The sequence below is a fragment of the Athene cunicularia genome, assembly GCF_003259725.1.
Source record: "Athene cunicularia isolate RWA chromosome 22 unlocalized genomic scaffold, athCun1 chr22_part1, whole genome shotgun sequence".
Classification (NCBI taxonomy): domain Eukaryota; kingdom Metazoa; phylum Chordata; class Aves; order Strigiformes; family Strigidae; genus Athene; species Athene cunicularia.
Genome location: NW_020799128.1, coordinates 106262 through 122598, shown reverse-complemented (window position 1 = coordinate 122598; position 16337 = coordinate 106262). Strand labels below are relative to the sequence as shown.

Sequence of the window (16337 nt, the reverse complement as noted above, 5' to 3'; positions counted from 1 at the left end):
GCCCAAGTCCCACCCCCACCCCCCCCCAAGCAGAAAAACTTCCCCAAATATCTGCAATTTCTGCCTTTCAGATCACTGAGATCAATGGTTATTTATGTCACTGAAGCAGAAGCCTCAGGACTGCAGTGTCTGTCTCCACATGTAAATGGGAGCCCACGAGGAAGCACCTAAATATACCAAGCACCTTTCCTAACCACAGCAGAAAGACAACAGAGGGCTGAGCATCATGCAGATGTGGTTACCTGGCCTTTGGTTGACTCTTCTTTGCAGCAGCTTCACTTGCTTTAACCGGGTCTGGGAGTTTAGCGGGGATTGGAGAATTCTGCAGATCCCAAAACCAACAAATTTTGTATTTTGAGGGCAGAAGACAGAGTCAGAACTAATTTGCAAGAGCATCGCATGAAACAGGGAAATTGGGGGATCCCCAAAACAATTATTCCTCATGCTGGACACAGGACAGACCCCTCAATATTAATGTCATGAGAAGACAGTAGTTTAGGAGAGTCTTTACAAGGGAAAAACACAGTTCAGCTTTTTGACTATTTGCTACGTGTGGAATCTGAACACAAAGCTTCACAGCACAACTTGGGTATTTTTAAAAGACAACCTGGGACAATAGCAGCCATACATATTACTACTGCTATAAAAAAGCTACAGGCATAGTAGTACTAAAAACATGTCTTATTCATAAAGACTGTAAATAACCACCTGAACATGGGGAAAAAAATAGGTTTCCTCTTACCTGGAAACAATAAAATGTCATGTCACAGATGTGTGTAGCACCATTAAAAAAAAAAACAACCTATCAACTATTTTTCAAGTGAAGTCTATAAGGATACACTAAGAAGGGGCAGATGGTTGTGTGAGGCCTGACGGAGTTCAAACGCAGTCCCAGCCAGACGGCAGACACAAAACTGCTATGTTTAAAACCCACTGCAGCACAAATTACACACGCTGTGATGAATGTGCTGGGAGATCAAATTGGTTTCACAAGCATGGCCTAATTTTTCATGTCCACATGCACAAGATCTCTTGGTTGGCCTCACATGGTAACTGGGTGAGGAGTTAAGCCAGGGACAAACAGAAATAAAAGACATATGAAACAAAACCATGATTCCTGTCCCCAGCTCCTAAAAAACCCCAACCCAAACAGCACTAGTCACAAAAAAGAGAGGGAAAGAAAAAACGACAGACCCTCCTAATTACAGAACCGAGGAACAACCGACAGAATATAGCAGAATGCTCGATAGTCAGCAACTGCCACCCCCAGTCTCCTCCCACAAAGCTCTACATCAGCCCATTCCTTCGCCACTCACCTGGACATTCTGGACTGGGCATTCCTTCTTTGCCAATTTGAATGCAAAGTAGGAAACCTGATAAATATCAGGTCTCTTATCAGGGTCTGGCTCAAGCATATACCCTTTAAAAGACAGAGATGCTAATATCAGAGCAATAGAACAGACAGACCGACATGAGCCATTTGGGGCAGCGTATCAGAAGATATAAGGAAAAAATCTTTTATGATGGGCGTGGTAAGAACACTGGCACAGGATGCCCAGAGAGGTGGTAGATGCCCCATCCCTAGAAACACTCAAGGTCAGGCCAGACAGGGCTCCGAGCAACCTGATCTAGCCTAAGATGTCCCTGCACGTGGCAGGGGGGCTGGGCGAGGTGAGCTTTAGAGGTCTCTTCCAACCCAAACCATTCCGGGATTCCACATTTGGTATACGCAGATGCTAACAGGGTGCTGTGACTCTTTCAAAGCACCCAGTCGGTGGCCAGCAGGGCTGAGGTGATCATCTGGGTCAGCTGAAAAAGGGGCAAGACAGCCACTCAGGATGGACTAGGGGATATATTCCAGGGCAGCTATGAAAATTCGTAGCTGCTATTGAAGGCTCGAGGGCCAGAAGGGGAAACGGAGCCTGCTTGGTCAGGGAACAGCACTGGTTTTGACTTCTGCATTTCCAAGTGAACCCAGGGGAAAAGAGCTTGATCCAGCGCCGGTGTGCCAGTGGGGCAGGAACACAGGCCAGCCACATACATCGCTGCACATGTACCACCACATAAGGAAAAAAAAAAAAATACCAGCCTGCTCTGCAAACACATCCAACTCTGTGTTAGTCAAAATTGTGGCTAGGAAAAAAAAAAAAAATCCAATGCTGTGCTGAAAACAAGAGAGCTGCCCCAGCTTTGCCAAGAGCAGTGCATTGTACCCTTAATTACACATTCACTCTAGTCAGTGGGTTATTTATAAATCATTTCAGTTCTGTTTCTCAATTCACAGAAGATGAATTCTTATCGCTCGTCTAAGTCACTGTGGTTCTTTTCAGTTCCTTATCCAAATAGATTTATTACTGGAGAAATACGTTTCTGCATAAATAGGCTTATTGTGCAAGTTTCTGTAGGACTCTTAAACCAAATGGTTGTCTGTTTTCCTGCCTTTCCACGGAGTTCACTGCAGCCTAGCCGAAGAGAGATCTCTTTGTCACAACTGTCTTTCAAAGAGTGATCTCCTAAGCGACTACAAGATCACTTTAACCACCCCTTTGTGCAAGCAAGTCTCTTAAAAGAAGAGAAACACCAACGGTTTTACTGTAGGAACAGGGAACGTAAGGACAAAACACTTCTGCGGGGTTTTTTTAGTTCTGTGGAAGTAGCTTACGCCACTGTCAGACACTCACGGATGAGGCAGTGCATGTCTTGTGAGTGCCGAGAATTATCTGGAATGGTGAAATTGCCATCACAGATTGCCACCTGACTCTCCCCAAACGGCAAGGTGAAGTAACACAGCTTGTACAGTAAACAGCCAAGGGCCTAAAGAGAGAGAACAGAGCAAAGGATTCAACAAACTGAGGAAAAGCAGGGAACGGCACAATCCAAACACCATTGCAGACAGCAGGGAAAGTGCTCTAGCGTGCTCTACTACAGGGGTCCCGCCTGACGTCAGGCCTGCATTTTAACGTCCCTGGGACCGACTTGAAAACAAGCACAGTTACATGGGAAGACAAATACATGAAGCGCCTTCCCTTGCTAGGCTGAAATACTGTGATCTGGGGGACTGTGCAGTATCATCACACCCCCCCCACAGCCCCACGTACCGCTACACGTCGAGTGACCCTGCAAGTCATTAAACAGGCAAAGCCTGTTTCCACCACACACTGGGAGGAAAAAGCAAAGTAACAGCAAAAATAAATGGTAACCATCTTCCTTAATACATTTATTCTGGCAAAGAAAATCTAAACTGTTTCCAAGCTTAAGTTCAAACCACCTTTCAATCGTTATAAATATGTACCAGGCAGAGATATACAGAGAAGACTACAGGCTGCTAGGTTATATCACCCTTCCATCTATTTCTGGGCTGCTTTTGACAGCCAAAACCACCACCTATTTCAAAAGAAAATACAAGTTTTGCACAAAGGGCTAATTATGAAACACTCCCACCATCTCAGAGAGGAGAGGGGGAGACATTTCCTAATCCTAAGCAAGTCATCATCAGCTTCTCTTTTGTCAGAGGATTTCACAATTAAATCGCACTCTAGTTTAAAATAACCTCGGTAAGATTTAAGGAAGGGGAGCTTTCCAGCTGGACAAATGCTGCAACAGGCCTTGAAGCCGAGGTCCCACTGTGCACACCACCACAGGCTCCTTTGGAAACGCTCAGCAGGTCACTAGAACAAAATTCCTTCCGCGCCAGGAAGAGGAGAGCCTTTGGGTCTCTGCCCTTCCACATCATCACAGGAAGGAGTGCAAATCCTAAGTTCTCTGGCTGCCTTGGAGGCCCTGACAATCTTTTTGTGCTGTTACAGCTGTGACCTTCCCTCTCCAGGTCTCCAACACCCAGGCGAGTGAGCCGGCGCTGGTACAAACGTCCTGCTGAACTCAGCAGAGAAAGAGCCCCACAGGAGCTGCCGCTTTCCCAACTCCGAGCTGAGCTCAGAGAGGACAGAGGACTCTTCCCAGCAGATGTCACGCCAGCAATTTTCCCTCTTATATATGCAGATGCAGAGCTATTGAGAACACATTAGAACTCTCCTTATGCTGCTTCTGGCTTCTTCCTAGCTCAGGGCTTCGGAAACCAAACAAACATGCTCTGAATTAGCATTTTAAACGCATCCCATTTGCTAAATTGCCACTACACTACAAACAGCACAGACTTTTTTTCATCTCCATCCCAACTAAAGGGGAAGCCTTCCATCCTTGATCAGGTTAGCCAGTAATGGATTACACTCCAGTTGCATTTTGCTCTCAACATGAAAAGCATGGCAAGACTGCACTGGTCATTAGCAGCACAAAAGCTTGGTCTTTGGCCAGGTTTGACAACCCAGACCTGTGTTACACTGTCCAGGACAAGCATACTATTGCTCCTGGGGAAGGTCTGTTTTCTTAGTTTTCTACTAAATTCTGACCAGTAACTTTCATGTCACATGCTTACAACCCAACGCAGGCACAAGAAGTAACAATACTCTGAATTTTCTGGTTTAACTCTTAAGACACGACACCAGGTTTGCACTGTTCAACCCTGGAATTCCATACATCTCTAAATTAAAACCACATGGGGGGGGTAGCATGTGAAGAAGCATGCATGTTTTATCCATAAACCGCCATGCTCAGCAGTAACTCATCAGAAACATCAAGCAGAGGAACTCTTTATTCAGAAACTGTCCAGCCTCTTAAGGAAACTAGGTTAGCCTCAGCCAGAAAGCTACCCTCTCATTACAGTAATGAAAGCAAGCTGCAGTCTGGTTCTACGACGTTACGCGGTTTTTATACGTACCCATATGTCTGCTTTTGTAGTAATAAGTTTGCCACTATAGAGGTTGACCATTTCTGGTGCTCTGTAGGATAACGTAGTGTACCTGTAGCAGAAAGATCTATCAGTGAGTTCAAAATGAGTATCGGATACATTTTCACCATGTCACCTTTCCAAATTATTAAAATTTCACTCCATCCCTATTCATTTTGGGGAAAGGGATACTAAAGAAGATAATCTATAGGAAAAAAAACCAAACAAACTCTTTTAACAGCAGCATCTGCTACATACCTTTAACTAAAATACTAACCACTGCAAACTGGCCTGTGAAACCACAGCGATAACCAGGATCTTTTCTAAAGCAAGCAATTTCCTCACAAAATAGTACAGTTCAAGAACTAGAAGTGAACTATTCAAGGATTCAGAGTAACAAGGTCAATAGTCAGATGTCCTCTGCAATGTCCTCGCTGCTGGGGCTTCGGCCAACTGTATTACAAAGATTGTAACCAGATACGCGGCTCTAACAGACAGACTTCCATACCAGGGCTCCCGCTCAGAGCCGCTGCAAACAAGGGAAAGGTTATTTCATATCTTGAACTATAGCTAGAATCTGCCTCATTTTAACAAATCACTACAAATAGAATAGCTGGAAACTGCGCCACAGTTTAAAAGACTCTTACGATAAGATTTCTTATCAGTAGGTCTATACTTTCTGCCACAGCACCTTGCATGCTGTTTATCTTGATCACAAGAAAGCATTGCTAAAGGCAAAGTTTGTGTAGGCCTGTTAATAAGTGTACAAATAGGGCATTCCAAAGGGACCGCAAAGCCAGACCAGGAGCACTCTAAAAACTTCAGTCAAGTCTAGGAAATCCATGCAGGTGTAATCGAATCCTAACAAAAAGAAGGCATTTGCACACATTTCTAACATGCTGTTTTCTAGCCAGACTACTGTATTAACAGAACTGTAAAGTTTGCAGCAGCAATGTTAAAACCAAAGTGAGCCCGAGAAGCTGGAGTCTGCTCCACTCCTGATCTAGGTCCTACCGAAGTGCCAGTCCCCTTTTTAAGAGCATCAGGGTGCACCTCGTTGCCATCACTATAAGTGGCTGTGCATGGGGCGGGAGGAGCAGCCAGATTAAACACCTCAAGGTCCTTAGATTTTCTGTGAAAGGCTGAGGAGTTAGGCCATGCATTCCCTTAGTCACTACAAGGATTTATGACAAGTTGCTCAGGGAGGACAGGGATTTTATCATCTGCTGTACTGCAGTCCGAAGAAGCCAAGAGAGATGAAGGACAGAGATAGACTGACCCCATAGATAACGGAACATGTCACTACCTCGTCAAGGTGGGCACCTTCTCTGCATTAGCACACTCAGTCTTTCAGGTCCAAAACAATTACATCAAGCTCAATTTATTGTTTCACCTTCCCCCAGGCGCTTATTTACCTGCAGTAGACACTTCTATGCAGCAGCACCCAATCTGCTGCAACGGGACTGAGTAAAATTTAGTCCCCAGTAGAAGAAAAAATTACCCTTCAAACACAAACTATGCCCAAGTTGAGCAGGAAAAGCACACTTACTTTTTGATCTCCTCCTCTACTGCGTTCACCCCTTCTGTTTGAGGGTTCTGGAATTTGTTAGTAGCACTTCCAAAGTCACACAGGACATAGTGGCCACGATCGTGGAGCAGGATGTTCTCAACCTGTGAGCATCACAGACAAATACAGAATCACTCAGACAAAAAAATCAGCTTCCTTTCCATGAGCCAGGGTTTTTAGTGCCTGAAGACATATCAGACATGTCTGACATGAAAGCATAACATGACAGCAAAGAAAATACGCATCAAAACCCTGTCACATCCCCTAAAGTAGAAGTCAAATTGTGGAAGCAAAGTTGTAACACTGCCTTCCATCCTGCCACCTCTCCTTTCTCCTTCTGCAAGCACATCACCTTGCCTCTAAGACTGCTGTGTGCTTCAGGACAGGAAAGGTGTCTCAGAGTCTTTCAGGTTCAACTTTTCTGAGTTACTATGACCCACACTCTGGCATCTGAACTTGAGCCAGCTAACACAAGATGTCCACAGCTTTGTAAAGGGCTATGCCCCTCGCTGTCGAGGGGGGCAGAGGGGAGGCAAATGGATGACAGCACACACACTTCTATCCTTCATGGAACTGTACTACACCTTCAGTTCTTTGCCTGCATTTCACCTGCTGCTTAGGGTCTCATTCAAAACAAGCTTCAGCTTCTGCTCACACTTCAGCTGCTTGTTATCAGGCAGTGTTGGGTACCCTGCAATCCTCAGCAGTGGTTGTATCAGCAGAGGTTCCTCCAGGCTGCTAAGAAGATGAGCCCTTTCTTCCAAGTATTTGGTAATTTGAATCAGACAACTGAAACAAATGCTGAAACTAACACCTGGGATAGCTAAAAAAATAAAAATCAGCAGTCACTGCCTTTCCCTAAATACTGACACTTAATCATGCATTAACAAATATCTAGTTTGCATCCACTTAAGCAAGCTGTCTAAATGTTTCAACACCTACATCAGATGTGGACAAACCTGGGTTCAGCTCTTTGCTTTGGCAGAGCATCCCTGTATTCCAGTTCCTCATCTGTACAGCGGCATTAACAGCATGTTCTCTCATGGGAACACACACAATTTTTAACATATTTATCTTCAATCACTGTCAAATGCTCAGATATAACAAGATAAAACATACTGCTCATATATTTCAAGAAAATCACCACATAAGTGCTCGCTAACAAAATCTTTTGGAAGTCGGCTTCTCCATCAAGGATGATCTTTACAAGAAGGAAAGAAAAAGAAGTAGTCAGCATTTTAAGCATCAGAAAATGCAGCCAAATTAGAGCAGCTGAGGGGGGAAACGCTGGCTCGAAACCAAGGGTTAAACAACACCCCTTCCCCCCTCTGCTATCCATCTGCTTTGAATAAAGCATTGCACACAGATGTTCTCCCTAGCAGATCAACACTGACAGCATTATTCCCTATTCCCTGCAAATATTCATCAAACATTTCCAGAAGAATCCTTCCACTTTATCTGGCTGAGAAGTCTGACATGACTGCTCACTGAAACATCCTGCAAGTTTTATTAAATATCAGCCCTGGACTGCCCAGCAACCAGGCTTGTTCAGTAACTTCCAGAAAGAAAGAAAAAAAATTAAAAACAGCGAAACAAAGTATTTAAATTACTGCTACTGACAGCCAGGCCAGAGAAAATCGTCTTTTAAAAATAGTATGGAGGTGCCTTCTTCCAGTCAAACACTCAGAAAGCTGAAATACACTTTTCAGCATTGCTGAGTACCCACAACTCTGGCTGCAGTCTCTAACATGACCAACACTTAAAAACCAGACTTAGACCCCAAACAAGAATCTTTAAGGGAAACTATGAGTTGCTGCAAGTTCTGTTAGTTACGGAATGTAGCTTCTGGCTTTACCCTCTGAAGCCTTTCGGTGCTAAAATCAGAAGTCACAAAAGCAGTGCACAGGCACACACTGGCAAGGGGTAAGGAATAAGGCTCTAACTAGCAAAATCAACACACCTTATCCTCTCGTGAGAGCCACGGCTTCTAAGCCGGTATCTCCAAATTCAGGTAGCCATCTGGGAGGGGGGCATGACCAGGGTACACCTCCTGACTGCTTTCCAGCACCTTCAGGTCTCTCTAGAGATGTTTCAACTCTCCTTCCTCCCCTGGCACCATTCACTCTTTACTTCTGGAAGTTTGTTTAGTATTTCATAGCAAAGAAATGAATGCAATGTGACAGCTAAGACCACTAACTGGTTTTGGCACAGGCATATTCTTAACATGGTCGATACAAGGGTTTACCATCAGAGGGCTGAACAATTTTACATATCACACACTGAACACAGATTTATCCAAACAAATTCCAGCCAAAGGCTTGTTGTCAGCATCAGGGCAAGGCTTGGCATTACAAAGAAGCACGATGGAAGAAGGCACAGAGATAACAGCAGCACAGTGTAACTGTCTTATCACGCCACAGAGAAGCGCCACACAGGGAAGACTCCTGCTAAAAAGAAAGCAGAAGAAACTAAATCCTTAACATGAGAGCACAACCTTCTGGTTATTTCAGAAAGTAGAGAAAGGAAAGGAGAAAAATGTTTTGATCAACAGAATCCTCTGGGTTGACTGACAGAGTATTTTGCTGTATCCTGCAGTGTCTACTACAGTGTCTATTCAGCCACTCATCTGCAAACGAGTCATCTAATCCTGGAACCAGATGGGTTCAGACTAGCAGAAGCTTCACAGGTAGACATGGGAGACCTCTCACTGCAGAAAGCTCTGAGCCGTAGAAATCAAACTTGGCTCTAAGCTGGTGCTTTGAACAACACATGTTATAGGACACAAGACTGGAAAGACAGGTTAACTGTAAAGCAAGTTATGCAGACAACTGCCACTAGGTATAGCGGAGTTGTGTAAATTATCATCAGCCCTGGATAGATTTTCCTCTCCCTCCACCTCACTAAACCCTACTCCTCTGGGGTCTGACAGTTACAGTTTTTCTGCATAAAGTCCAACTCAGAAGCAGAGACTTCACAGCCAGGGTGATACAACTGATAGCCATAAGAAGATTACCACTTGTTCTCCACTGTTAAAAAGCCTAACCTAAAGATCTAGGAAGTGTTCTTACTCCAGAGAAGATAAAAATTAAGTTTTTGGGAAATGCCCTAGAGCAGCAATGGCCTCTGGACCCTGAGGGTGAGGAAAACATTTGCAAGAAGCAGCAAAGGTAACTACACAAGGCGAGCCCGCTGCCGGTAGGCTTACACTGCCTCTGTAGGTCAGGGGTCCTAACCAGCACAGAGACAGCGCACGAGGAGCTTCCTAATTTTTTAGGAAAAAGCAGCATCGATATAACCTGGTTTTGTGGCAGTCAATCAGAGCACGTGAAATTAAACATCACACCCTGTACATCCCAGCTGTAAGTGCACAGGGACAGACACAGCACCTGAGAGTTGAGATCAGGAAGGCAAACCTTAATAAACACACACAGAGATGACATGCTATCTTTTTTGTGGCCTTTATTCACACCGAGATGTCCATTTTTGCCTACAGGCACGCTGCTTAAAGGTGCTGTTGTCCCCAGCTGTTGGTCACTTCCCACCAGTTGGAGACTGTGCCAACAGGAGGTTGCTCTTGCTTCTGGCAAAGCCTGTTGGGTTAATTCAAAAATCACAGCCACAGGCTGCTGAAACCAATCCAGCTGCGTTTGTCTGAAAGGGCTTAAAGACAATTCACACGATCCCTTCTGCTGGCAGAGTTCTCTGGGCAGGAACCTCCAGCATCAGAACAACATCAAAGAGCTGGAAGGCAAAAAAAAGCCTCCAGTCCGCATGCAGCTGCCTGCAAAGTCAACGTCTGCCCACTCTTCAGGAGGGTTGTGTTCACCCCAACAAAACACCTACCCCATGGATGCCCTTTCTTACACTCAGGACTTGTACAAAACTTCTCTGGCCCTTAATCTCTCTTGGAATTGCAGCTCCCCTTTGGCATTATTAAATTTGAACTCAAAGTCAAAACATAGCCAAATTATTCATTCTGTGTTAGTACTCAGATCCCCAATTGTGACTGGAGCTCCAGAGGCCATCACCACAGAAATAATACAATAGTCAACTGAGAAACATGTCTCAAAGCAAAGAGCCAACTCTGACCTTGGACACAGCTTACCAACCAAGAGCCAGGCCTGGCAAAAACTTCACTGATCTATGCATGCAGCGGTGGGCTGGACATCAGACCGTAACAGTCCATTTCAACTTCAACTCGGTGTAGAAAGCAACACTCCAGATCAACTTCCTAACTCAGCACAGATGTCCCAGATTTTATTCACGTGACACACAACGAGTTTGTTCTTTATTAAAAAAACCCTGGATTCGCCAAAAAGGTAACAGCAGGGGTTAATATCAACTTGAGAGGTTCCTGTTCCTAAGCCTCACCCTCTCATCCCAATTTTCCTTGCCTATACACACGCCTGCAAGATGCCACAGACCTTACCAGCTTTAAACCCAGGCCTCAAGTTTACGAGACTCCACCCATTTCACTCTAGAAAACGCAGATGTCAGACTCGTTTCATACATTCAGACCGACCGAGCAGTGGGGTCACAGTCATTGGAAACATGCTAAAGCATACCAATCCCTGAGGATTTGTTTCCCCTGTGCTCTCGTTGGCACACGTGGCATCTTCTGCTCCTGTAACATCATGGCCAGCGGCACAAAACAAACATCTGTTGCAGGCTCCGAAAACAGAACCTGACCCACAAAGCACATCTGAATTTCAGATGTACACAGGAGCCTCCTTCTTGGCTGAATATATTATTCAGGCATTTTACAAGCTAGTTGAGAGGAAAGGGAAGATCTTTCTGTTTGTTTGTTTGATTACAGGCATGGGATTTTTCAAAAGCTCTCCCTGCTGGCCTAGCTCTGTTCCCAGCTAAGCACAGAGTTTTACAATGCATTTTCATGGTCAGCAGAGAGTTAGAGGCCAGTTTCAAAAGCTTCTAACGACTCTTGCCCCAAGGCCAACATCTCTGGAGGGATCCTTTTAATGTGGGTCCAGGAACCAAATTTACAGCATGTTTTCTGTGAACTACCTTATAAAATCAATAATGTTTCAGGTGGTAGAAAGTCACCGTGAATAATTCATCAGATACATTCTGGCACATCTCCTGTGCAAAACAGAATTATTCACAAACATTGGTGGTTTTTAAGTAGATCTATAGATGGTAAACATATGGTAAGCAGCAATAAGAGGCTCATTTCTTTTTTTATCTTCCAATAGAGAGAGGTATTTATGCCCACTTTTCCTCATTACTAACAACAGAAACACAGTCCCGGTATTCAAAGCCCGTCTGCCACGGCGTAGGCAGCAAGCAGACACGTTAAGGAGGACGCACGCTCCCTGCTGTATTACTGGAGTCCACAGCTCACCTTCAAATCCCTGTGGATTATTGGCGTTTTACACTGATGCAACCTGGCTACGGCTTCGCAGGTGTCACAGAAGATCTGCAGGACCTCATTCTCCGTGAAGCCGGTCTGCAGGCGTTGGTTCATGAGGTTCACCACTTGACCTCCTGGGGAGAAAAACACGAAGGATCAGAGCAGGTGTGCAAAATGAGGTCTGGCCTGGCCTAAGCTCCCGTCTTACCAGACATAATTTGTCTTAGTCTGCTCCCCTTCAAACTGTGGCTGTACAGTCAGCACGTAAGAAGTCCACAAGTTCAAATTCAAAATTGACACCAAGCCTTCCCCAGAAGCTTTTTGTAATCTGCTTACTCATCTTGTTTCATTCGCATTTCCTCGCCTAAATCCCAGGGGGTTTCACATATCCGCCGGCAGGCATCACATCTCATCCTTTGAGCAATGCTTCAAGAGCAGCACTTTAACTTCTAAGGCCCACATTCACCTGGCTGTGTTAACTCTCAAATCTAACTCTAAGCCGCAAATTTTTCTTTCTTCTTCAAAATAAGACTTTTTTGTAGACTAAGAGGAATAAAAGGCTGAATTTGGAGCACCCACAGTCCACAAAATCGTTTGCCACATATAAGCAAGAGGAGGGGGAAAGGGAGACACTCTGAAAGCCCATACTCTACTAAGTGGCTTGGCTAAATTCACAGATTGGCAAAAAATTAACAATTCCTCTGTAACAAGGGGAACTCCAGACAAAGAAAAGCAAGTTTTCATGAATGATTCCTGAATTTGCCTCAACTCTGAGGTTTTGTTGCTGTCAAGTCCTTTCCAAAACAACCCACACTGAGGTTCTTCCCCCCTTAAAACACCCTATATACGCAGAAAAAACTCCTTTCTGAACCTTTGGCAAAGAAAAACTGTATCGTTTCATATCACAAGTGTTGGAAAACTTTATTTTCATGGCACAAAAGAAAAGCTCAGCTTAATAAATAATGCAGCTGTGAACATTTTGCACTGAAAGCAAGTGCAGTTCTGCACACAAAGACATACTGATTTGGTTTGGAAACCGTTCCACACAAAAGGAAAGTAACAAGGGAAAATCCAACACGTAACAGCAATTCCTGTGCTTCAGCCTGAGTGCTGGAGACAGACAGGTGTGTGTTGAGTATCTGGCAAAAGCAAACCACGTGAGAAATACCACCTTGCAGCTCTCCTCCTTTCAGATGGAAGGGAGCACCTTAGAAAGACAGATTTGACTTCATCAGCCCAAAATGTGGCACAGAGGGCAGGCTAATGCAGCTGGAGGGAGCGCGTCCTGAACTGCTATGGTTTGCACTTCCCTCCACAGCGGGGTACGCAACACGGAGCTGAGTATGGATGTACTAGCACTGCCAGGCCTCTTTCTTACAACACCCCTTGTGATCTTTAGGTTTAAGCTTTCAGAGAGCTTACGTAACAATTCCTTCAGCAAAAGTACACTTAAGGTTCTTCCTTTCACCAGCAGACAAACAGAATGCAAGTTCGTCAAGATTCCTGCATCAAAAGGAAGCAGCAAAGCCAGCACAGCATAACAGAAAGATGCGCTGTACATGCGCAAAGGTATTTTAGCATCTAGTTGCTCTTGCTACAATGCACCTGGCTTCAGTTAAAAGCCAAAGACTCCCCAAGAATACCTACTTCCATCAGCTGCCACCATCCAGAACAGCCACAGACTTCTGAAGTCACCTGGCCAAAACAATCTCTTTGCTTAACACTATTCCTGCGAGAGGCATTTGAGCACAGCACATGCGTCATTTTCCAAACACCACATCCTAGCCACAAAAGATCAAAGCTTTGGGACAGCTGGAAAAGACTGGAAGAGCCTGTCTGGCTAGAGACAGCCAAGTAAAAAGGTCAGAGGTAAAATGAATACTTTTCAGCTTCACATTATTCATTTCATGCTTCTTCCAGAACAATCCTAAGTCAGGCTGAAGTGGAAAAAGCTTGCAATATGACAAAGTGAAGAAGAATTTCATTCCACAGCCTGGCAGCTTTAGAAGAGCCACTTCTTGTGTGGACCAGCCTAGGGAAAACAACAATATATATTGAAGGATTCTTCTTCACAACAGAAAGGATCTAGGACAACCATGGGCACAGGCAAAGGTGGTACCAGTCCCATTAACCGGGCCAACACAGCCTCACGTATCATCTACTTCTCCACACTGAGTTTTGGCTTTGCTTCACTCAGAACAGTTCCTTGGTAGCCAAGAAAGGGCCAGGCCTAGGAATTAGTTGGGTTTTTGTCAAAGGAAGATGTCGTGCAAGTTTCCTGTAAGCACTGAAAAGGGACAAATCTACCAGTGAACAATACACTGAGCCCACACTCACCTCGACAGAAGTCCATTAGTATCAGCACTTCCCACACGTCGCCACTGCTTACGGAATTTATACTGGAATCAATGTACCCAACAATGTTCTTGTGGCCAGACAGGTCCCGCTGTAAAATAAAGCATAAACCAGCCATATAGAGCGAGCAACATCTTAATCTGGTGGTTCTACCCTGCAAAGCCTTCCTAGCTCTTTTCCTGTCTAGGCACAAGCTTCTGTCACTTTGGATTAATCGTCATGCAAAACTTGAACAGACCTTAGGTCTGTCTCCACCTTCCAGAAGGACGTGAGACAAACCGCAGAGAAAGAGCCAACCTGCTGAACTAACCTGCCCAGGGATCAGTCCAGATTTCTGGATGTTTCCTTAGACGGCCCAGGCCAAGCTACCTGGAGCTGCTCCTCCTTTACCCAGAGAAGAGAACAAGGCAGATGTTTTGTGGTGGCCACGCACAGTACGTGTTGTGCTTACTTTTCTCATCTCCTTCTATGCTTCTGCTGGCAAACTACCTCAAATCTTCACATGCTCAAAAACCCCACTAAGGTAAAAAAGCAAATTTTAACCTTGCTTTAGAAGTACCTTATTTTAAGTAACTTGATGGATTAAAGCACAAGTTCTCATATCAATGACTTATCTGTGATGCATGCTAAACCTGCAGGGAAAGTAATTTTTAGGGACTGCCAGCTTCACACACATGCCCAGGTGCGAGAGCCAGCCCAGTTCAACGTTCAGCGTCTCCAGTAAAAGAAATCAAGATTCTGCTAGTCACATTCTGCTGTAATTAATGCTGTAGTGAGTGCAGTTAGGCTTAAAATACTTTTTTACTGCACAAAAGCTAGGAAATAAGAAAATACAGCCTTTTAGTGATGGACAGGTTCTTCAGGGCTTATGATAAGACTCGGTACAGGAGCAAGCGGACGTGTCAAGCAAGGATACTTCTTGCCCTCACTTTCCAGGTTAGCCACACATTTCAGAGAGGCACCAAAGACATGGAGACAATGGAAAGCACTGGCAAGTAAGATCCAAGTAAACAAGCTTTGTGAGCACAGCTAAAACCTTTGATGTAAGATCAAATCTCAACTTTTCCCATGTGGCATTAGCTACGGTGATGACAAAGCATGGCCACAAGCTTCACTGCACTATCGCACAAACTCCAGAAGTTAACTTTAAAGGTATTAACCTAATTAAAAGCTACTTCAAAAAACACACCCAGAATTGCTACAGGTAAGAGCCTCTGATATGAAGATCATCTACTCCAAACTTACATCTTGTGTTGTTAATTAGTAGGATGAGGGTTTTAATATTTCCTTCCCCACCTTGCAGTACCCTAAAAGTTCATCGATACCTTTGAACGCAACTTCAAAAGTGGCACTTTATAGGTTTACCAGGTTCCAAACAAGACTAATCGAGTTCATTGGGACCACCCCAATGTTTTGTTGTTTAGAGACATTAAGAATAGCCATCCTATCATGTCACTCCTTGTTATCTAATAATTTAGAAAAGTATCCCAGTGCTTATTATATAAACATTTCCCTATTTCAGAACTCCAGGTAGTAACTACCCCACAAATACCGGTTTTACTCTACCAACCTCACCGATACAGAGACAGACTTCATCCCAACACAAAAGATTAGAAGCTGTTGATACAAATTCATCTCAGGATGGAGGTCTTCCATTCATGAACTGATGAAGGTGGTTAAATCAGAATCATTAGCCTTTTCTGATGAAGTCTAAAAGGCGTAAGACTTTAGCCCTGAAGACAGTTACAGACTTTGAAGTCTAACAGCCCCAACGATGGGGCTTTCCCATTAAGTCATGGGGTTGACATAGGAGTGTTTTCCTCCCCTCATTTTCCTGAGATTCCCTCTGCTTCTCCAGTTCTCTTGTTTTTCTTGCCCACTGAAGCTATTTACACTTTAAATAATTCAGTATGAGCTTTTTCACGTAGTCATATAACTTCAGGAGTCAGGTCATTGCAAAAGACAGCTTTGCTAAGAAAACCCACAGTTGGCGACGCGATGCCACACAGATCACAGGCAGAAGGGGATGGGGCTCCTACACTATTCCACTCCCAGTACAGTGGGGCCCCAACACAAAGCGGTGACTTACCATGATTTGGATTTCTCTTTTGCAGACTTGCAAGTCATACTCGTTATTGACGTACATCCGCTTCAGGGCACATTTCATCCCATTGTTAGTCCTCACAAGAAACACTATGGCGAATCCACCTGCAGAAGACACAAAATCACCCTATTCATTTACCAAGAAACCTCATGGTTCT

General features: G+C 44.4%; 1 protein-coding gene across 1 annotated transcript in view; it reads right to left on the bottom strand.

Moving 5' to 3' along the window:
* AAK1 (AP2 associated kinase 1) overlaps positions 1-16337 on the bottom strand; it is a 74323-nt gene that overhangs the window by 29076 nt on the left and 28910 nt on the right. Inside the window, exons 3-10 of the mRNA XM_026862997.1 lie at positions 16166-16284; positions 14059-14167; positions 11713-11855; positions 6333-6454; positions 4775-4856; positions 2682-2814; positions 1317-1420; positions 243-322 (exon numbers count right to left, since the gene is read on the bottom strand). Coding sequence (XP_026718798.1) covers positions 243-322; positions 1317-1420; positions 2682-2814; positions 4775-4856; positions 6333-6454; positions 11713-11855; positions 14059-14167; positions 16166-16284 — 892 coding nt within the window. The remainder of the gene's footprint in view (positions 1-242; positions 323-1316; positions 1421-2681; positions 2815-4774; positions 4857-6332; positions 6455-11712; positions 11856-14058; positions 14168-16165; positions 16285-16337) is intronic.